General features: G+C 45.7%; 1 protein-coding gene across 1 annotated transcript in view; it reads right to left on the bottom strand.

The window, feature by feature from the left end:
- The window catches only part of PEX14 (peroxisomal biogenesis factor 14), a 113,905-nt gene that overhangs the window by 82,766 nt on the left and 7,371 nt on the right, over positions 1–23,768 (bottom strand). The window contains exon 2 of the mRNA XM_033156203.1: positions 19,269–19,316. Coding sequence (XP_033012094.1) covers positions 19,269–19,316 — 48 coding nt within the window. The remainder of the gene's footprint in view (positions 1–19,268; positions 19,317–23,768) is intronic.

Below are 23,768 nucleotides of genomic sequence, written 5' to 3' on the forward strand. Positions count from 1 at the left end.
TGGAAAGGAGGGGAGGGGGAGGAAGGGAGCGGGGGGGGAGAGAAAGCTAGTGTTTTAATGCCTTATTTTTAATGTATTAAGAGTCTGAATAAGTGCATTCTCTTTTTTCTTTTGTAATTTCATAATTTAAGTAGTGCATTTATTAAACTGACACAGTATGAATTGTGGTGAAGGCTGGCACTGGTCCAGCCTGCCAAAGCAATTCGACCGACCATCACGCTGCACTCTGCAAATCTCGCAGTAGCTTTTGCTCCAGACCTCAACGATTTCGCTCTCTCCTCCTTTCAGAAACCGGGGAGGATGCAGGAGTTTCTTTCGAAGTGCACACTGCCTTTCCCTTTTGACAGCTGCTCACCTCCAGACAACTTATTCCTCCTTTTTTCTCCTGTTTCTGAGAACCGTTGTTTGTTTAGGGTGCTAGGAATGATAGCTCAGTGAGAAGCATGCTACAGTCCCCAGAATTTTTTTGGGGGGGAGGGGGGAGCCATGTGCATGTTAAATGTGCTTCAAAATGTTAAGTGCAGGTGTGACCCAGGTTCAGACCACAGGTAAGGTGTGGAAAGGACTCCTGCCCCGAAACCTTGGGAAGATGCTACCGGGCATTGTAGGAAATACTGAGCTAGATAAACCAATGATCTGAAGCAGCATAACATCTTCAGGAAGGACCTTATCCAACTAAGCCCTGCTCAAAGCAGAACAAAAGTTAGCCATGAATTTAATGGACCAAAGTTAGCCGTGCCCATTAATTTCAATGGGTCTTCTCTAAGTAGGCCTAACAGTGGATACAAACCTTTGTGGGTTTTTGTTTTCTTTAAAAAGGATGTATTTTAAGTGGCTGAGTGGATTGGGGTGGGGGAAGCCAACACCACACACCTTTTGACAGATTGTAAGCTTAACCCCTGCTTTCATTTGTCTTGCAACAAAAACACCACAGCAGCAAAACACCCTGCAGAGAGTGGAGGAGCCGACTCTGCTGGGTCCAATGGTGTGCCAGCAACCTACGTATTGCACAAGTGACAGTGTGTGTGTGCGCGCGCGTGTGTGTATGTGTCTATGAGTAACTTTTGTGGATTTATTTGGAAGGCTGACTAATGGCTTGTGTACATGGGAGGTAATTTCCTGCTGGTTTGAAAAGGTCCTTTACAGTCCCCCATCCCCAACCCCCATTGTATAATTAGTGCCTATTGTCGTGCTTGTAACAGAGATCAAACTGGTTTCAGGTGGTACCTTCTCTCCCCTTTTCTGTTTAGAAAAACAAATGTTATTCTATTACTAGCTGCCGCTGTTAAAGATTTCCTACTTTCACGGTGATGGGAGCCAGCCCTGGGAGGAAACTGTGGCTCAGTGGTAGAGCTTCTATCTTGCACGCATATCGTCCCGGATTCAATCCCAGATAGGAGATGGAATAAGACTCCCTATCTAAAACCTCGGGGAGTCGCTGCCGGTCAGTGTAGACAATACTGAGGTAGGTGGACCAGGCAGCTTCCTATGTTCCCAACTCTTAAGGGGAGGTCCGTAGCTCAGTGAAATTTCTCAGCTTCTCTCGGCCTGAACGCAAGACGGCATCCCTGTAACATGATCAACGGCTCAATCTTGTAGAAGCGGACAAAAGGGGGGGGGAGATAAAAGTGTTGGGGAGGGGGAAATGTTGTTGTTGCAAAGTTCCTGGCCGCTGTTTTAAGAGAGCTGACTCTGCCATTTCTAAGGTTAAGTTTGTGTTTTCCTCCCTCCCTCCCAAACGGGCTTACTCATTACCATTCTTTAACTGTTACAATTTATATCAGCATATAATGTTAAATAATTACAGGGAACGAAGGCTCACTCTGGCGAGGATATAAACGCACCGTGGGATTCTACAGATTTAAACAAATAACGCGCGCGGCAGGGGGGCGAGCGGATGAATTAGCATTAATACCCTGCTTGGGAGATCCCAAGGCTGCTCTGCTGTTTAAATACAGATCCTTTTCTGCAACCATCGCCGCGAGATGACAGCTCGCCGAGCCAGGAGGGGAAGCGGCTGGGCCCCGCCGTGGTGGGCTTTTCGGGCAGCCGACAGAGTCCCCCGGAAAGGAACGAGGGAGGTTTGAAGGCAAGAAGGCAACACTCAGCAAACACTCAATGGGGCACATCAGCTAAAAATAAATAAAAGGACTCCCGTTTTAACACTTGGTAGCAGCCAGCTAGATTAAAACCTTCCCTTTTAAGGGATGCACGGGATCGCCAGCTAAATGGAAGAGTTGGCAGCACCCTTGGCCGGCTCGCAAGAGGAGGGAGATGGGAAAGTTCACGGTTGAGCAGCCGGTCGCTGTGGACCTGCCTGCTACCAGTGACGTCCGGGGACTTGAACAGGGTCCGCACATGATCACAGGAAGAGAAGAAGCCTGCTCTGACTGGCAGCGGGTCTCCAGGCCTTTGGTAGAGTCATATTCCATCTCCTACCTGGAGATTAAACCTGTGTGTGCAAGGCAGATGCTTTCCCTTTGAACTATAGTCTTTATCTAGGGCTGACTCCTTTCTTGAGGGGTAGGAGATCTTAAAAGGGCAGCTCATGACAGAAGTCCATTTATTCTGCTAAACAGAAAGGGGGAGAGGATGTACCACCTGAAGGGGCGATTTTATTTCTGTTACAAGCATGGCAACAGGCAATACAAATAATAATAATAATAATAATAATAATAATAATAATGTGATGAACACAGGAGAAGTTTCTTTCCAGGCTGGTGGGTAACTTATGTCCTATGTAAACTCAATAGTCACCCTTCCAAATGAATCCACAAAAGTTACTAGCACACAGCACATTTAATACCTATGCACACCTGTTTTATTTTTATTTTTTACGGTTTCAAAACATTCAGGAGACCAGCACTTATCAGTGATAGTGAGAGCAACTCATGCAAGTCACTTGTGCCAAAACAACCTGGACTCCCCAGTCACAAATGTGCCAGGACCCGGATGGGGACACACACACACACACACACAGAGAGAGAGAGAGAGAAAGCCTACCATGTAGAGTTGCTATAAAGATGAAGTGGAGAGGGGGAGAACCATGTTACCCTACCTTGAGCTCCTTGGAAGCAATGTGGAAATTAATGTAATGATAATAATAGGAGAAGGATTATTCCACAGGTACCTCCCCCCGCCCAACTTCTGAGATGGGGAAGGCAGCAACTGCACAGTTATGGACTTCCTACCCCTGCAACTCTCTCCCCAGAAAGACTTTCCTGGTACCACCTTGCATATCCTTTCAGCCTTGAGCAAGGACTGCTTTTTTTCTATTTTCCCTTTTCTTTTTTAATTATTTGAATTGGTTCCCTCTGACTGCCCTCTCCTTGACTGCTTCTGCTGCTTTTAATTGCACCTTCATCTTATCGTTCCCCAGTTTTAGTGCTTTAATTGCTGTTGTTTTTAAAATCAAACCCCGGGGAGCAAAAACACTTCCGCTGACGGACAGGAGATAAATCTTTTAAGAACGAAAGAAGCCACTCTCACCCAATTCACAGGGAATTTGTTCCGGCTCGCCTGCAGGCAGCCACTCTTCGCCCTGGGCGAGTCGCTATTTACCAGCCTGCCATTAGTACCGCTATGTAATTAAGTTGGAGAGAGAAGTCCAGTTCTGGCTGAGAATTGCCAGCGTCTCTCCTCGACAAACCTGTGACGTTTTTGCTGCTGGCTGCTTTTTAAAGAATAGAATCCCAATCAAGATGAGCTGTTCTGATGTGACAGACCTAGAGCAAAAGGCTTGTGTTTTGTGTTGCAATGAAAGAAGGCTTCATAGATTTTGTCAGGAAGGTATCCTGAACAGAGAATTTTCCTGCAGAATTCCCTCAAGATATCTCATTCCAGGATCACTTTGCTGTGAGTGACACACAATTCTCTAGCATGGTAACGTGAGGTGTGGGGAAGAAATTCTTCCAGTGCTTTATTTTCTCTCTGAAAATTTTCTGCTGCATAAGTTCAGCGGTGCCAATGAGCAGGCGCCAATTACAATATTAAGCAAAATCAATAGATACAGATTTTTTAGCTTTGTTTACTAAATAAAAGTGAAATAACCATGCCAAATTAGAGCACCAGAAAATTATCTGATGCAAACTGAAAATTCCTTGGTGCAAATTCCTTTAAATTTGCATAGAAAAACTTTTCCAATTCAAGATATTCCCGGAAACCCATGTCACTGACAATAGCATCCTCATTAGCAATGGAGGACAAATTTGATTTGGTTGGCATTTAAAAAGAAACCCATCAAATTTGTACTTTCAGAAACAATACATGAATAACACAGCCCTAGCCTCTAAAATTTGCACTTGGTTTTGAAATGCAGTTCTCCAGCCGAGCAATGTTAACAAAGAAAGTGTTTTGTAAATGAGAAAAGAACATTTTTTTAAAAAATGCATTATATTTGGGAAATTTGTTTTACAGAAATGTGCATATTTGGGCAAAACAACATACAAAAAATGTGTTTGTTAGGATAAATTTTGCACTAAAAACTTGACTAATTTTCATGTGGACTAAAATAAATAAATTTGCAAATAGATGTAGGAAAATGTAAGAAACTGAACTTCAGATTGGAAAAATGAGAGAAACCATTATTGATAGATCCAGCCTTGCCTAATCGACACATAGACACCAGTAAGCTCTAAACTTCCAGCAAGGTTTTCAGATTCTACCATCCTTAGGGCTTACCTGGAGGATAGACTATTATGCAATGAGGAAAGGAGACTTCATCCAAGTTTTCGGCTGATTGCAAAAAATACTTGACCCTCGGGATTTAGAATCCCTTCATACTAATGTGCCGCATATTCATTGGTAGGCCCAATTCAGCTCATTGTCCGTTTGCAATTTTATTTATTAAATAAATAAAGGTAATTCAGATATCTCCTTGAGCACCTCAGAATGGTTTCCAGGAGATGGCGGCGGGGTCCGACTCCCTCTTGCTTAAACAACAAAAACAGCCCAACAAACATTCCCCAGCTAGGTACAAAGAAAGCTAAATAAGAGTGAACTTCTATGTGAAAAGAACTATGAATTTGCTTCAGTCCTGGTACTGAAAACAAATTCCTAGGTACAGAATGTGCTCAGAAGCACCCAGTTCATCCATTCTAGCGGTGGGTCTTCTCTACCTAGATCTGATTGGGTGGATCTTTGAGTTCTAGTAGAAGCAAGGTACACAGAAGTAGAATCAGACAAGCTTGAAGTTGGCACCCACTCCTGATGGAAAATATTTAAATGCTGCCTTTGAGAGCAAACTCTCCGCCCCCCCCCCCTGCAACTGGCACTTAAAGAGGGAAAAAATGCAATAAAGATACTTGTAGATAAAATATTAAGAAACCAGCTGCTCATAAAAAACAAAACAGCCCACTCCAAATCACCAGATTTTAACCAAAGCAGACCAATGTTTAAAACACACAGACAACCTTTGGGAGAAAGTCAAAGGCAAGAATAGATATAAGTCTTAAGGTCTCCTCAAAGGTCCAGCAAAAACTTTGTCCACAACTTAGCTTTCCAGTTTTTATAGCGACCTACGCTTTTGGCTTATGTTTTTAGCCATTGATTGTATCAAGTGAAATACTACCTCTAACTTTAGCAAATAATATTATGTATTATAAATATATTTTTAACGGGCAGAGGAAAAAACACCTCCAATATTAAATCATTATTATTTGTCTTGTAATTGGACACAGATGTACATTCTCTGTTTCACTACACTAAAAAATAAATAAATACAACTGTAAACCTTCTGATAATTATTTTTTTTAGTTTTTAAAAAAAATCTTGATTCTCAATGAAGGAAAACACAGAGCCTTTGTTAAAGGGTTTGTGTGTGCATTTGTGTGTGTGTAACAAAACAAAATATGAGCATGTTTTAATCCCTGTATTTTAGGCTTTTATTAGTCTGCAATTTGCTAACCATATAACCTTATATATTATCTGCTGGGTGAATAACCAGAACCCTGTGTGTATGTCTTTTTATTTATTTTTTTAAAAAATCACATAACATGGGTTTTCTATCAATTTCAAATGGGGGATTTTTTAAAGGTAGAAGGTGAAAATATTATCAGACAGGTGAGATTGTCCTACTAAAATTCAACGCATCCCTTTTCTGTGCCTGTTCATTTGAAGAAGTGTGCATGCACACAAAAGCTCATAACAATAACAAACTTAGAAAGTCTCTAAGGTGCTACTGGAAGGATTTTGTTTATTTTTTATTTTGTTTTTACTTAAAAAAAAGAAATACTACCCAGCAAACTTTACCTATGCAGGAGCTGGGGGGGGGACTCCATCCTGAACCCTCAATTCTCCCTTTGAAAAGGCTTCCTGGACTATTTACAGAGCAAAACACTCCCATCTGACAGTGGGCTTGAAAACTCAGGCGGCGACGCTTTTTACGATAATGAAAACTTCCGTGCAGATCTCAGACATCCGCAGCAGCGACTTGCCCTGCTTGTAACTTCCGCGACATAAGAGGGTGGGGAGAGAAGGAAGCTGGTGTCAGACGGACCGCAAAGTCCGCTCGCAAGCTTTTTATGATCTATAACCCTGCGTGGGAAATTCGGCAGGAGAACAAGGAGGAAGACGGAGAGAGGGAGGGATGAGGTTGTGGGGGAGGGAGGCGGAAAAAGCCTCTCCTCTTTACTGGTCCCACTGTCACTGCAAATAAAGACCACGTCAAGATTTAAACCATAATAATGGGAAAAGCTATAAAAGGTCTTGGCCATAATGTTTCCTCTGCTACCCCCTTTCATAAAACGCTCCCTTTCTTTCTGCTGCGTGCTTTGCAGTAATACATGTAATGCTTTGGAGAATGAGCCTTTGCCAGGGGGAAAGATCGCACAGCACGAGAGTGCTGCCTGCCTGCCTCCCATTTCCAGAAAGCAGACGGGGATCCCCCCCCCCACACACACACCAGCCTCTTTCCAGCTCCCCCCCCCCCCACACACACACACTATCCCCCATGGCAGGACATACAGGAAATTCCAAGACTACGAGCCTCTTTGCAACTGTGGGCAACTGAGAATTTGCCTCCCAATAATGTTCCAGGGCCTCAGTGCAACATTGTGGCTGGCCCCTAGAACAGTCTGTCTGTGCTGCTGGTCAGTGACTACATTGTAATACCCGAGTGGGGATCCTTCAGTCCGCGGACTGAATGTGGCCCTCCATATCTTTCCATCTGGCCCTCAGCACTCACCTCAGGCCTGCCCTGCCCCCCCACAGACCACACCTGTCAGTGGCCTGCCTTGAGTGATTTTTGATCATGTCTGTTCCTTGCCTGGTTGGATATTGGTATAGTGTGTGTGTGTAGGTGTAGAAATGACTGACATCACTATGGCTGCAATGTAACGCATTGTGCAAAGTCTGATCCGTTGCTCTGCCCACTTTTGCCTCTGGCCCCATCCACCACTGGTATGTGGCCTCCCATAGGTTGCCTATGTAGCCCTTGAGCTGGAAAAAAGTTCCCCATCCTTGGTGTAATTACCAAATTCTGAGTCTGAGAAAAGGGAGGACAGAGGACAGAAATGTCCGCTCTGCTCACTTCTGGATCAGCTGGGGGACAAAGGAGCAACAGGCTTCCTTGGTGGTTGATGAGCATCAAGAGGAAGGTGGCACAAATTTATCAAGCGTGCCAGATACAGCATGCCTTTATTGAGACAAGTGGAACTAGACCAGAGGGGGGAAACTGTTTTCAGGCAGAGGGCCACATTACCATCTAGGCAACTTTCCAGGGGCCACAAGCAAAACTGTGTGGGGCAAGAAAATGAAAATTTACTCTCTATCCTCCACCCAGGCAGGTAAAAGCTCAAGGATGCATTCTAGTCAGGCAAAAGGCTCAGGAAGGGAACAGAGCAGGGTTGGTGGTAGGAGTGTGGCCTGGGGAAAGGGGGTGTAGCCTAGAGAGAGTCCTGAGGGCTAGAGAGAGCAGACTGGGCCAGACAATCTAGTACAGTGGTTCTCAGTGTGGCACGCCACACTGGTGTGGCAGGAGGGGATGGAAAGTGTGGCAGGAAGATTCAAGGACAATCAAAGGAACATCTAAACCTTGGACTACTACTGTGAGGCCCTGACTGCAAGAATACTGGACTAGATAAGACTTTTGGTTTAGAAGCCACTGGGCTCACTTTATCCTGAACAGACAAGTCGCTTCCCCGCAACTGCTCCTTCTGCAATGTAGCCTACAGTGCATCTCCCCTGCAGGGTTGCTTGTAAGGAGTTTGGCGGTCACGGCAAAACCATGGGCTACATCTTAGTCAGTCCAAATCACAGTGGCATGAATGAACCAAAGTTAAGTCATGCCCATTAATTTCAGGTGGTCTACTCTGGGTAGGACTAGCATTAGACACGACCGGCTTACATGCAAAGCACTCTCATACCACTCATACCTGCAGTTTGTCAGGGGGGCCAGGCACTGTAGCTCTGCGAGGGGATCCTTTGGGGCCAAGCTATGACTGTTAAAGTGGTATAAATTAGCACAAACCTTTTTTACGCTGGTCTTTGACGCCTGAGTTGCGTGTTTTCGGGACCCACCCTATTTTGGGGAAGGTAATAAGTTTTCATGGGACGCGGGTGGCGCTGTGGGTTAAACCACAGAGCCTAGGGCTTGCTGATCAGAAGGTTGGTGGTTCAAATCCCTGCGACGGGGTGAGCTCCCGTTGCTCGGTTCCAGCTCCTGCCCACCTAGCAGTTCGAAAGCACGTCAGAGTGCAAGTAGATAAATAGGTACCACTGCAGCGGGGAGGTAAACGGCGTCTCCGTGCACTGCTCTAGTTCACCAGAGACCCGGAAGCTGTACACCGGCTCCCTCGGCCAGTAACGCAAGATGAGCGCCGCAACCCCAGAGTTGGACACGACTGGACCTAATGGTCAGGGGTCCCTTTACCTTTAATAAATTTTTAGCTGTTTTAAATTGCTGTAACCTACAATGGGACCTTGCTGAGGTGATGCAATCTGAATCAATGCACCGCAGAGTGCTTTGAGCATGAATGCCCTATATACAGATGACGACGATGACAACGAAGATTATGATGATTATTACAACAACGCCACTGTTACAAGGGGACCAAGGCAGCTGAGGGTTTGAGAAAGGTGGTGCCCGAACACCAAAGAGGGGTGTGGTGGAAGGCACAGATGATAATTCTCAATCTCAGCAAAGTGGCTGCACCTATAATCACTGCACCCCTGAGGAGCATAGGAAGCTGCTTTGCACAGAGCTCCATCTAGCTCAGTATTGTCTACACTGACTGGCAGCAGCTCTCTAGGGTCTCAGATCAGGGATGGGGTGTCTTTCCCGGCCCTACCTGGAGATGCCAGGGATTGAACCAGGGACCTTTGCATGCAAAGCATGCTATCCACCAGAGTAACACACACGCCCCCACGCGCCCCCCCCTCTTCATGACAGGGCTGTCAATTACAGCCTTGACTTACGAGGCAAAGATTAAATGAGCTAAATATGTAGAGCCTGTCTGAGGAAAATGAAAAAGGAAGGGTGACTGAAATGAGAGGGAAGAAAGGAGTGTTTTTAAATGGGAAGTAGCAAACTGATACCCATCTCTAAAAGAGCAGCACAGATAAGGAGAATTCTGTAGGGTGCTCACCCAGCTTGCCTGACCCTCCACTCCCTCTGCTGTAACGCCACCTGCCTAACCACAGCAAACTTTAGATTTGTAAGCTACTTAGTGCAGTTGCCAAACTTTTTCCACTTAAACCGCATGGACACTGAGGATGCTGCAGAATTCTGTATAAAACCTGACACACACACCTGAACTTTGGTTAAGACAGATGTGGGGAACCCTTGGACATCTGGATGTTGCTGAACTACAACTCTCATGATCCCAGGTTATTGGCCATGCTTGCAGGAGCTGATGGAAGTTGTAGTTCAGCAACTTCTGGAGGGTCAAAAGTTCCCCATTCCTGAGTTAAGAGATTAAAACCAGGACATGGTTTGATGGCCGCCTCTGAGGTTTGAATTCCCCCTTCCTTGATCCAGCATTCTCTCTGTACCAGAGCACTCTCTGGTTGGCCACTGTGAGAACAGGATGCTGGACTGCTTGGGCCACTGGCCTGATCCAGCAACAGGATTCTTCTTATGTACCCAGTTACCCATCTTAACCAGAGTTTTAAGTCTGGGTATTTGCAAACCCTGGTTAGGAGGAACTCTCAGATTAGCGCGAACCAGGGTTTGTGAAGCTGCAGATCTATTTCCTTTCTTTATAAAGCAGCTTAAACAAAATCAGTCAGGCACTGTAGATAAATTAAAAATAAAGAAGTTCATGCCGTAGGAGGCAAGGACAAAAGGAAGGAAAGGGGCAGGGAAGCATAATGGACCCAATAAATTCAGTCTTCTCAAGCAAGGGCTATAGGATCCAGCTGTTGAAAAAAGGGCAGAGGAGAAGGTAAAAACATAAGGGGAATCGTTCCATGGCATGAGTTAAAGCAGCGCTGAAGTACAGAAGTGGCCCTACGACAAAGGGAAGACCTTTTAGGAATCCCACAAAAGACTTATGAGACGTTTTAGGGGCCGGTCTCCCTCGGAACCATGGGCAGCTGCTGCCCTCTATAGGGCAAGCGGTGTATAGCCTGGGATCCCTGGACCCCTCGCAAGCTGCAATTAACAGAGAAACTCACACAAATGGGGGCCAAGCGGATTCCCATGTGTGCAGCCAATTCTCCAAATGGGCAGTTTCAGGTGAGCGGCACCAATCTACACAGGCAAGTCCGAAGGCTTCCACGGGTCACATTTCATTCATTTACTTATTGAATCTATGTCCCACCCTTTTCTCCAAGGAGCTGAAGGTGGTATGCATCGTTCTCCCCCTCCTCATTTAATTCCCTGCGAGGTAGGTCAGGCTGAGAAGCAATGGACTGGCACAAGGCCGCACCCAGAAAGCTCTGTGATGCGGTGGGGATTTGAACCCCGGTGTGTCCCAGGGCCTAGACAGACACTCTAACCACTGCACCACACTGGTGATCAAACCAGCGGCATGCAGTCACCCCCATGGCATGGGCTGCCCTAACATACCTTTGTCAGCCATACCTTTTGTACAAGGTAGGAGGAGGCAGGGACGGATTGCATTCAATTACAACGTCTTGTCGGGATGCGCGGGGAATTTCAAGGAAGCGCTGCTATTGATCTGAGGCCAGGCGAGTTAAGCAGAGCTGACAGTTCCCCTTTAAACATGCTCCCTCGGTAAGTACATTTGCATCCGCGGACAGGGCGCGCGCATGAATTTGTCCAGGTCAACACATTAAAAGGAATCGACAGATTAAAAGAGTGCATTTTGCACGGACCACAGGGAAGGGAGGGTGAAGGGGCAAAAAAAAAAAAAAAGACAGAAAAGCCACTCAATGAACAGAGTCAGCAGTAAATAGACAAAACCAAGAAAGAAAGGAAAAGAAGAACAATTTAGCTCAGTACTCAAGCAACAGGTCAAGCATCACAGAAAACAGATTGCCAGATTAATGTGTTTTCCCAACAGCCGATGAAAAGAAGTTGGCACAAGATGGAAAAGCCATATTCCATCGTTCTGATGGTGGGCGTGCAATGCAGAGAGCTAAGAGACTTAAGCATGTACTGCAACGGGGCTTTCTACAAACCTTATTCTCTCCCCACCCACCAACTTTCTGTAAGTTTCTAGTCCACACCGTTGCAGAGATGGACTTGTCTGCTTGGCACAGCTCTGAGCTCCTGAGAACAGCCTTGAGAACAAACCTTGAGAAAACATCACTAGAGCCTTTAGATCTATCCAATTACCGCCCGGTTTCAAATCTTTCGTACCTGGGTAAGGTAATTGAGAGAGTGGTTGCTGAACAGCTTGGTAGGTTTCTGAATGAAACATCGGCTCTGGATCCATTTTAGTCCGGCTTTCACCCTGGTTATAGGACCATTTCGGCTCTGGTTGCCCTAACAGATGATCTCCGTAAAAAGCTGGGTCGAGGCGGGTCAGGACTGCTGATTCTTTTAGATTTGTTAGCAGCCTTCGACATGGTCGATCACGAACTTTTGGACCACCGCCTTGCCAACATGGGGATTCAGGGCACAGACCGACAATGGCTGCGCTCCTTTGACTCAGATATGGGACAGAGGGTGAGGCTAGGGAAGGAGTTGTTGTCGTGGCACTGCTTGGTGTGTTGAGTGCCACAGGGCGGAATCCTTTCCCCAATGCTTTTCAATATCTTTATGCACCCCCTTGCCCAGATTGTCCGGAGTTTTGGGCCCCAAACACACTGACCAGATGCTTTGAAGCTGTGGCTGGATGGCTGCGTGGGAGCTGGTTGAAGTTAAATCCTTCGAAGACAGAGGTCCTCTGGCTGGGTTGGGAGGACATGGGGTTGGGGGGGCCAACTCCCATCTCTTGCGGGGGCTCAATTAGTGCCAGCGCCTTCTGTCAAGAGTTTGGGTGTAACCTTTGACACCTCCCTTTTTTATGGAGGCGCAGGTTGCAGCCACAGCAAAGCTGGCATTTTCCCATCTCCGCCGTATTAAACAGTTGGTCCCTTACCTTTCTCCCCCTGATCTGGCCACAGTAATCCATGCAACTGTCACCTCCAGGGTTGATTATTGTAACTCACTCTACGCGGGGCTGCCCTTGAAGCTGACCCAGAAACTCCAGCAGGTGCAGAATGCCGCGGCGAGGCTCCTTACGGGGTCCTTGCCGCGGGATCACATTCATCCAGTGCTTTACCAGCTGCACTGGCACCCGGTGGAGTACAGAGTCAGGTTTAAGGTGCTGGTTTTGACATTTAAAGCCCTATGCAGCCTAGGACCCTCGTACCTACGGGACCGCCTCTCCTGGTATGCCCACTTTGGAGGTCCCAAGCCTCAAGGTTAGATTTGTTTCAACTAGGGCCAGGGCCTTTTCAGCACTGGCCCTGACGTGGTGGAACGCTCTGTCACAAGAGACCAGGGCCCTGCGGGATTTGACATCTTTCCGCAGGGCCTGCAAGATGGAGCTGTTCTGACTGGCCTTCGGCTTAGACTCACTCTGACCCCTTATATGGGATTTGGTATATAAATTTCCCCTTGGCTTTTTTGCTGGCCCATGTAGGACCAGCATGGATAGCTGGCTTGGGTGAATATCTGATGTTTCCTCCCTTTATGGTCTTGATTTATGGGCTACTACTAAAAGGAGGCTGCATTTTAAGCTGTATTTTAATTAACCGTTTGTTGTTGTTGTTGTTTTTCTATTACATTTTATTGTAATTCATATTTGGCCAGGGAGGGTGGGGTATAAATAAAAAGCTGTTGTTATTAATTATTATTAATTATTATTATTATTATTATTAGGTCCAATCCCTGCTGGATTGGACCAAAGGCCCACCCAAGACCAGCATCTTCTTCTCACAAGGCCAACCACATGCCTGTGCAAAACTCTCAAGCAGGACATCAACACCAGAGCACTCTCCCTTCCTGTGGTTTCCAGCAACTGATGTTCAGGAGCACCGCTGCCTCTGGTGATGTCAGCAGAGCACAGGCACTGTGACTAGTAGCCACTGAGAGCTTTACCCTCTGTGAATTTGCCTAATCTTCTTTTAAAGCCATCAGGCTGGTGGCCATCACTGCGTCCTGTGGAAGTGAGTTCCATAGTTTACCTTCCCAACATTTCATAGAAACATAGGAAGCTGCCTCTTACGGACTCAGGCCATTGTCCCATTGAGCTCAGTACTGTCTACACTGACTGGCAGTGGCTCCGCAAGAATTTCAGGCAGAGTTGCTCCCAGACCTACCTGGAAATGCTGCAAGGAACCTGGGGCTTTTTGAAGGCAGGGTGGATGCTTCACCACTGGGCTGCAGCCCTTCCCTTCTGCAATGAAACCGAACTCCACAATAAAAAATTTTTTTTAGTTCTCTGCATAATATTTTCCCCAAGGTTCGCTTTGAACAGTCCAGAGAGAGGACCAGTGAGCTTCTAAAAGTCTATATATCTATATATATTTTCTGATCGGTGCGGGGATTCCCAGACAGTTGGAGTCAGTGGGCAACCAACCCAGAGCCCCCAGTCAAACATTAGGATAATTTAGGACTGTCAGCCAGAGAGATGCTATCAGCTCAGCGACCTCTAGGGCAAGCAGTAACCCTAATGGGCTTATAATGGCCTTGCATTCCTTCAGGCAGGTTCCTGTGGGTTTTGAATGCGGAGAGAGATTCCATCAGGTCTAGAATAAGGTTACCAGATTTTTTTTCAATGAATCTGGGGACACTTTTCAACTTCAATGGATTTTGTATGGGGAGTGATTTGTAAATCCGGGGACTGTCCCCGGGAAATGGGGACGTCTGGTAACCTTAATCTAGAAAAGGTTGGTGGTGCAGGTCAAAATAAAAGTGAGCTTTGTGGTGAGAGGGGTTTTTGCAAACCAAGTATGATGAGGAGCAGTTGAGAAGAATACGGTATGCTTCGCTTGGAGAAAAGAAGGTTAACATTCTTCAAATATCAGGAGGGCTGTCACATCGGAGACAGGGCACGCTGTGGGCCCCACATGCACTACACTTTTGAAGCAGTATCACACCACTTTGCCATGGCTTCCTGCAAAGGCTCCTGGGAGCTGTAGTTTGTTAAAGGTGCTGAGAACCGCCCCCTACTCCTGTCACAGAGCTTCAATGCCCAGAATTCCCTGGGAAGATAGTTAAAATCAGGGCTAGGCAACCTAAGGCCCGGAGGCCAGATGCGGCCCAATCGCCTTCTCAATCCAGCCTGCGGACGGTCCAGGAATCAGCGTGTTTTTTACATGAGCAGAATGTGTGGTTTTATTTTAAATGCATCTCTGGGTTATTTGTGGGGCATAGAAATTTGTTCAATTTTTTCCCCAAAATATAGTCCGGCCCACCACATGGTCTGAGGGACGGTGGACCGGCCCACGGCTGAAAAAGGTTGCTGACCCCTGGTTAAAATCATTCTGAGAATGGTGAATAACCCCTAAAAGCCCCAAATGCTTTTGTATTTCTTTACAGGAACGATGCATCAAATTTAATTAATTAAATAAACAACAACAACAACAACTTCTTGATCATTTTAGGTACTCTTTTACAAGGCTCTGCACACATGCACAATGACTCATCTCCTACAGGCCCTGCAAATTTATCATAATGGAAACATCCTCAATTTGTATAATCTACGTAAGGTGGAATATATGTGGAGCTGGGTGCAGAACTTTATTTATTTATTTACTATAAATAGTAAATTTATTTACTATTTATAAATATATTTATAAATAGTAAATTTATTTACTATTCTTAATAATGTTTCTTATCTATGTAGTATTTTGTACACAATTGCCTTACATTATCATTCAACCGATATGTGCAAGTGTCTAAAATATCCTACGGATAAGAAGAAATCCAAAATTCTTATTAGAAATATATACTGTGAAAATAATACGCTGAGCAAGTATGTATCATCTCGCCCTCACTTCCAACCCTTCATTTTTTTTAAAAAAAAATCCCTCTTTAAAGATGGCAACAATAACTGCTCCGACTCCTGTCCAAATGATCAATCATCTGTACATCATCTAAGTCCTAATAATGCATGTGGATTGATCCAAGCCTTGCACTTTTATCATTCCAATAAACGATAAACGCAGGGTCCGTTTTCCCTATGATCTTTTCAGAAGTTAGCATTTTTTAAAAAAGAAATTACTTTATTACATATAACAATGCAGATGTCTGAGAGGTGCAGAAATGAGCAACTGCTTGCCTCATGTTCGAAATCATATGGTCCACAACTTATTAGAAGGAAAATGATGCAGAGAGGAGAAGTGGTTATTGCAGAGGCTTTAAACAGTTCTACAGATAATAAGATCATGATACCACGGAAGCACGGTGGAGCAGTCAATAATAGGTCCTGAAATACAATCAAATCCAGATAAGAATCATACTTTGCAGGAACTTGCCAGCCGTGAACAACCACTATGCAGCTGCATGGGCCATAGGTTTGGCTTTGCCCCTGGAAACTTGCAAAGAACAAGCAAGTTTTTCAGGTATCGCAACAAATAATACCTTCTTAAATCAGGTATCAAGGGAAAAAGCAGAATTAGTGCTCCGTTTTCTATTTCTATGCAAAGTAGACCCAGGCCCCCGAAAGATACAGCTTCTACAGTCTTATTGCTAAGAGAAAAGGCTTTTATCTCCACTGATCAAGTGCAGTTCCACCCCTCAACCCCCCCCCCAATATTTCTTTTTACGCAGAGCCAAACTCTTTGCTTTGAGCAGAATGTCCAACCGAGAAAGGAAAAGGGAGGAGAGAGGGAAAAGGCTGTTTAGATTCCACAAGTGCTTGAAGGATCGAGGGGGGAAATTGGGCAGCAGAGAGACACAGGTGGGGGGGGAGAGGGGGAGAGAGAGACGGCGGGCTGTGTCACTGAGCATCTGGACTCAAGGAGAAAGCTGATCCCATGCCAAGGGATGACAAACGCTGGCTGTAAACAGCACCAGAGCGAGTTGCTGACGCTCCGAGAACCACAAGGTTACACTTCCCATCGCGGAGCGTCCAGGCGAAATTTTAATGGGCCAAGACCGACAGCAGGGAAATGAGAGGCCAAAATTAAAAATAATAATAATAATAGTAATCGTAGATTACAGCCCCCCCCCCCCGCCTGCCCGCTTCAGTCCATTTGCCGCCACCGCTGCGGACAAAGGGCGCTGCTGCCTCCGTTAGAAGCAGAGCTTGCTATTAAAGATCGCAGAGGTTACTCCAAGGGGACTGGGCTGGGTTTTGATGAACTACGGCAGTGGTTTGGAGAGGACTTTTTGTTTTGTTTCGCTGGCTGAATAAATGGTCGTGATTAAAGTTTCTAGCTCTCAAGCTAATGGGACAGAAGCTTGGAAAGGTAAATGCAATGATGCTTGCAAAATATTTGGAGGGAGGGAGGAGGTCATTTCCACAACTCTCTCCCTCCAAAGACTTGTTCCTACATACCTGCCCAGGGGCGAGGGGCAGTTTTTCTCAACTGTTAAGGCTAACCAATACTGAGAAACCCATGCTTTCTAATACTGCCCACTTCTTCTTAAAAAAAAAAAGTATAAGAGAGACACCTGAACCTAGAAGCTGCTGCAACATCTTTAACCAAAGTATCCTGCTCAATTGTGCAACGGGATGCTAGCCCGCTTCGAAATGGGGGCTGGGGAAGGTGGGACAGCGCTCGTTTTGCTCAGTGACACATCCAAACTTCCCGGGAACCATTCTGAAACCTGGCTTACCCCAGTGAGCAACCTGGCTGCCAAATTCTGCACCAGCTGTAATTTCCGACCCGCCATCAGATGCAGCCCTACATATGATGCATATTCAAACGCAGGAAGCCCCGGGTAACTAATAAGCTCACGCTAGAGGTCTGCGGCACAGAACGACCAGCGAGTCAGGCCGTAAGTGGGGAGCGAACGGCCGATTAGTTAAAAGGGTCTCTACGGATGCGTGGCTGAAAGTGATGACGACACCTAAGCAGAAATGAAGAGGCTACAAGAGGAACAGAGAGGGAGTAAGCGGAAAAAATTAATTAAAAAGGAAGCAGGATTGAAAGCCCCTGTTCCTTTTCCACATGAGCTCCATCGTACCCTCACATGCATGAAGGTTCGTTGTGAGATCAAGATTATATTTCAGGGACACTGAATTTTATTTTGTATTTTCTTGATTTGTGCTGCATTCCCCCCCCCCGCCCCCACCTTTTCCCAACGAATTATTTTTATCTTATATCTATGTCTATATATAGATATATGGCTGCGATGCGTTCCTCTTTTCCTCGGAGCAATTATGAAGCAGTATATAAAGAGCAGGGGAGATGATGTTAATTAAACAGAAGGTAATTTCTGTCAGCCCACAGGGTGGGGGGCAGAGAGTGAGCTGCCTGCCATTCTCCTTGGGAAGAAGGAGAAGAAAAATCAGTGCGAAAGCATAGGTACTTGCATCAGCAAGAAACAGCCTTAATTTTTTTTTTTTACTTAAAAAATATTGCAGACAAGAGCATGAAGGCACGCGAGGCAGCAAATCTGGAGCTCCGTCTGAGCTTCGTCCTACTAGCAAATGAATGGAAATGACAGACATAGACCTGTTACACTTTTCGGTGCCTGCTTAGAACCTGCAAGCCTATCCAGTCATGCAGAAGCTACACTAGAGGAGCCTGCTGGATTAGACCAGTGGCCCCAACCAGTATCCTGTTCTCACAGTGGCCAGCCAGATGTCCCAATGGGAAGCCCACAAGCAGGTCCTGAGCACAACAGCACTCTCCTCGTTTCTGATTCCCAGCAACTGGTATTAAGAGGCCAATAGTCTCTGTCCCTGCATTAAACGGTAGCTAAGGTCAGCAAAAGCAAACAATGGTCTACCTCAGGGATGGGGAACCCCTGGCCCTCCAGATGTTGTTGGACTCCAACTCCTATCAGCCCCAGCCAGCATGTGCACAGATGATGGGAGTTGTAGTAGAACATCTGGAGATTTTGCGGTTTCTCCCTCCATTCATCTATGGGGAGCATTCACATCCTTCCAGATGTTGCCAGACTCTAACTTCCACCAGCCCCAGCCAGCAAAGCCAGTGGTTACAGGTGGTGATGAGAATAGCATCTGGAAGGAAACAGGTGTCTCCCACCTTTGGTTTGGCGTGAGACATTTGAGGGCCTGTAAGGTCCATGTGTGAAACATCCCAGAATCCTCTGCACCTTGGAGGCCTTCTGTGGGAGGCCTTTCAATGGGGAAAGAGGTAGGGTCTGGGAATCTTAATTATGATGTTTTGTTCTATAGCTGGAACACCGAAATCTCAAAGTCTGCTTGATGAGGAGCATGAAAGGAGGCTGAGATTTAGTAGAGGGTTTCCCTGATGAAGAAGCTGGATGTACTACTACCTCTCAGGTTAATCTGCATACACACAATACATACACCACACATTTCATTTTCATCAACGGATGGACAAACTCTCTGCTAACGGAAGAGACCGGTTACGTGCCACAGTCCTCGAAAGAAAACTCTCTGAGCAAGAGCAAGCTAGTCTTTCATGGGTGGTTGGAGATGACCCTCTGCTCACCCAGGAAAAGATAAGGAGGAGGGGTCACTAAAGATCAAAGTTCAGAGGTCACATAGAGAGTACCACACATAGCGATACTTAGGTCCTTCTGTCTGAGACCAAGGAGTTGACCCTGAAAAGAAGTGGCCAAACAGATGCTCTTTTCAAGAGAACAAGCTGGTCAAAAACCCCAAAAGCAACCACATGGACATGCAGCCCATACCTGGTTGAGTTGAATTACGTGAAAGCAAAGTTATTATTTTGATCCTCACCCCCCACCCCACAAACGCAGGACTCACCAGAGCTTCGCGGGATGCTCCAATCTCAGCTCCAGAAGAAGAGCCAGTCTGTAAGAAGAAGAAAAGCAAGGTTAGAGTGCCACCCAATGGTCACCTCTAAAGATGCTTAGCCGCTCTGACATACAAACAAACAGAAGCCATTACTCGCCAGGAGGGCACCCACTTTGAATGCTAAAAGGTCTCCGGTTCAATTCCCAACATCTCCAGTTTAAAAAGCACCAGGTCTTACTGGTGAGGAAGCACTGCTGTTTTGCCCAAAAGGGGTGTTATTTAATATTTTCGACTGTGATATTTATAGAGATGTTGTCGAAAGAACATGTGATTTACACGACTCCGGCAGCAAAACTGGTGATCACTGAGCAATGGAAACATGTTCCAGATCTTTCTTTGGCGCATCGGCACCAGTTTATTTTGCTTGTTTTATTTATTTATTAAACTTATTAGTCACTTGGCATCCAAAGGTCTCCAAGCAACTTAACGTTAAAGAAAAATATATGCACATACATAATAATGTAGTGGGGGCGGGGGGGGGGGTTAGGGATCGTACAATACATTAACATCTCATTTAACACCACAACTTGTGGAAAAGCAAAACAGCATGCCAGCAATATCCAACCATAATCGAAGCAATAGTCCCACCCACTAATTAGCAGATGAACAAAACCTCAACCAGTCCTTTTTTTGAATGCAGCAATTAGTTTACTGTGTGACTGAAACTTCAAGGAAAAAGCAGAGTCTTTTCACTTGATTTGGCATACTGATTTCACCTCGAGATCTGGCTTTTCGAAGAAACTGTCCATTCAGGCTTGGGAAATGTGGCAACAGGTATATTAACTCATTGGTCTTATACATATTTTAATTACTTATTTAGTGGTTTTTGTTATCTTTCCTCTGCTGCAGTGTGAATTAAATTGGAGTGATATGGGGCGATAACTCCTCTAAACAAGATGCATGCCTAAAGGTTTTGCCATGGTTTCTGTATGCAACACATTCATGCTTAAGATGCTTGCTACTCAGCCCTGGGCAAAAAGGCTTGCTGCCCCCTACAGATGCAGAAGAGAGGGGGCAAAGGCAAGACCCCACCCCCTCCCTATGTGCAGAACCAACAACCTTCAGAAGTTGTTCAGCACGGCCCACCAGTCCGGCCCCTGCTGTAAATTTCCCTAAAACAAGCAATACCAGTGAAAACATTTTTTTGACAACTGGGTAATTTATACCCACGCTAAGAGGCTGTGCTAATAAAAGGATGGCAGATTTATAAATCAACACGTGTGTGTTAAATTAGGGCCAAAAAAAAGAGGGGCAGGCAACCAGCATGCCAAGCAGACCTAGGATGAAGGAATAAGAACCTTAAAAATAAATGACAGCTCAGGTTTCCTCCCCTGCAAGTGTTTTCATGCAAAGCTAACAAGGCACTGAAGCACGGAGCAATTAAGACCATGGCCACGGTCCAAGGAAAAATTGGTGTGCACTTGGATCCAGCGAAATCACAGGATCACGGAGTTGGCTTGCAACAGAAGCAGGGTAAACCTCAGCCTGGGTGGGGGAGAGGGCACCCTCACGATGCCAAAGTGCTCAGCAGTCCTGCTTGGAACCCTCTGTGAGTGTTTTCACCAGACTGGAATGTGGCTTTGAATTCTGATCATACCTCTCAGCGGCCTGGATGGAGAAACCAGCCTGCTAATCAAAGCTAAAATTTGTACCCATTGCTCCGCCCACATCTGCTCTGGCCACGCCCACCACTGGCATGTGGCCCCTGGAAGGTTGCACAGAAGGGAATATGGCCCTCAGGCTGAAAAAAGATTCCCCATGCCCATGCGCTGCGTAAAGAAGGACCTTCTTCTATCTGTCTTGAATCTTCCAACTCTCAGCTTCAATGGATGCCCAAGAGTTCTAGGGCAAGAGAGGGAGCCAGCTGCCTGTCAGTGTAGGTAATGCCTCGCTAGATGGATGAACGGATCTCAGTATAAGGCAGCTTTCTACAACCCTCTGTCTTAAGGCAAGGGCTGTAGATCAGTAGTAGAATCACAGAACTGTAGAGCTGGAAGGTACCCCAAGGGTCATCTAGTCCAACCCCCTGCAATACAGGATGTTGTGTATTGATTCAATGGTTTTTATATCTGTATTACTATTGTCTGTATTCGCATTAGGGTAAAGTAGCTGCCTTTCTGTTCCAGAAGGAACAGCTACTATTGGGTCATTTAAGCTGCTGTATTTGGATCCTCAATCTTATTGGTTTCCATCAAAAGGGAGCGTTGTGATTGCTTGAAATTGTTCCCTCCAAAATGTATCCCTTTCGAGCAAGTTCCCCGTCCCTATAAATATAGCTTCCCTTTCCTCAGTCAGTCTTGTTGCCTGAATAAAGAATTGTTACATGAAGAAACTGCCTCCTGCTTACTATGTCAGAGAGCTGAAATCACTTACCAAAATCACTAACCCCACGCTACAACACAGGAATCTCCTGCCTTGCACACAGAGAGTCCTGGGTTCAACCCACCCCTCCCAGCTTTCCAGGTAGGGCTAAGAGAAGATTCCTGTCTCTGAAACCCTGGAGAGCTGCTGCCAGTCAGTGTATATAATACTGAGGTAAATGTATCAATGGTATTGACTTAGCATAAGGCAGCTTCCTATTTTCTATTTTTCATGTTTCCCCCCTCACCATTGTAGAAACACTTTTCATGTCGGAAATGCATCCCCCACATGGAGTCCTAACATGCTCTCTATCATCTTCTCTCAGAAACAAGATCTCACTTTATTCCCCCCCCCCAAAAAAAAGCTGTATTGAATTTTACATAAATGTACAGATATATAAAAACTTCTGGGCTCCTCAGGGACCCGGCCTGAATGATTCACCCAATTAGATCTACATTTGGCTATTATGTAGGATATTGAACCACATCAATCAGTTCAGGTTAAGATGAAGGACTAAGAGAAAGAGACAGATGTCTTAAGAGAGGTCTCTAAGGAAACAGGGAGGGGGGTTCCTAAAAAAGAAAATGTACATTGTTGAGATCAAGGGCAGAGAAGCAGTGCTTTTGACCTACACAATCTTGTAGACCTCAGCCTTTTTGATAACTTTCAATTATTGTTCTTTTTAAAAAAATAATAATAATCCTACGCTTCTAGATCTCATGATTACTTGGAGGTGGGCTGTTTAACAGAAACACTTAATGGATATAGTCATGTCAAAGGGTCAAACTCTCTTCCTCAAGAGATGTTCAAAATATTCCTTTAGTTATTATGAGACATATATGGATAAGTACTTATTTGATTTGTATTTTTTAAAGTTGTAATTTTACTGTACTATGGGGGGGTCGCAAAAAAAGAGGGTGGGTAACTAGAGCAGATGTTCTTAGAGCACACTGCTTGCTTTTTAAATGATGTAATCCTGGGCATTTGAACCTTGGTTGCTGCAAGACCTCTTTTGACACACATACAGTTCCCACATTGAAATACCATGCCTGGTCTTGCAGTAGTATTGCCAGGTTAAGATCAACTGATAAAAGACTCAACTGGTTTACCACTCTTGAAACTCAGGTTCACCATGTGATTTGAGGCTGGCTGGCATTGAGGAAGAGCAGGGCTCTCCCACTTTTAGCAAGCTTGCAGTAGGCAGCAGTTCAACGGGTTAAACCTTTTCTAATACAGGAACACTGTTGCGGGGAAAGCTCCACCTGTCGACAGCAGCCCTAATGGTCAAGATGCATGAATAAAGGAAGCTGTCCGCTTCAGACTTGATGGATGGCGAAGAGGATATCAATGTGTCTGGTGGAGCTTAAGAATGTACAAAGAGTCTCACTGTTGAATCAGCCCTACAGCCCATCTAGAAAGGCATCCTATACTCAAGTGGCCAATCAGATACCTCTGGGGAGCCTAAAAGCTCTCTGTCCCCCACCCCTTGTGCTTTCTAGACACTGGTGTGCTGAGCATCACTGCCTCCAACCTGGTTGGATTCAACCCTCAGTTTTAAAGTTCTCAGGAATAGCAAGGGCTTAAGGTAATCTGCAGGGACCCAGGTGGCGCTGTGGGTTTAAACCACAGAGTCTAGGGCTTGCCGATCAGAAGGTCGGTGGTTCGAATCCCCGCAACGGGTGAGCTCCCATTGCTCGGTCCCAGCTCCTGCCCACCTAGCAGTTCGAAAGCACGTCAAAGTGCAAGTAGATAAATAGGGACCGCTCTGGCGGGAAGGTAAACGGCATTTCCGTGCACTGCTCTGGTTCACCAGAAGCGGCTTTGTCATGCTGGCCACATGACCCGGAAGCTGTCTGCGGACAAACGCCGGCTCCCTCGGTCTATAGAGCGAGATGAGCGCCGCAACCTGAGTCGGACACAACTGGACCTAATGATCAGGGGTCCCTTTACCTTTACCTTTAAGGTAATCTGCAACTCAATGAAATAACGGGGGGAATTACAAATGAGTTTTTATTCCGATGGAAGTATACACTTGTAAGATGTTTAATAGCCAACAAATGTATACAGGCAACTGCCCGTTTGTGTGGG

The sequence above is a fragment of the Lacerta agilis genome, chromosome 8 (genome assembly GCF_009819535.1).
Source record: "Lacerta agilis isolate rLacAgi1 chromosome 8, rLacAgi1.pri, whole genome shotgun sequence".
Classification (NCBI taxonomy): domain Eukaryota; kingdom Metazoa; phylum Chordata; class Lepidosauria; order Squamata; family Lacertidae; genus Lacerta; species Lacerta agilis.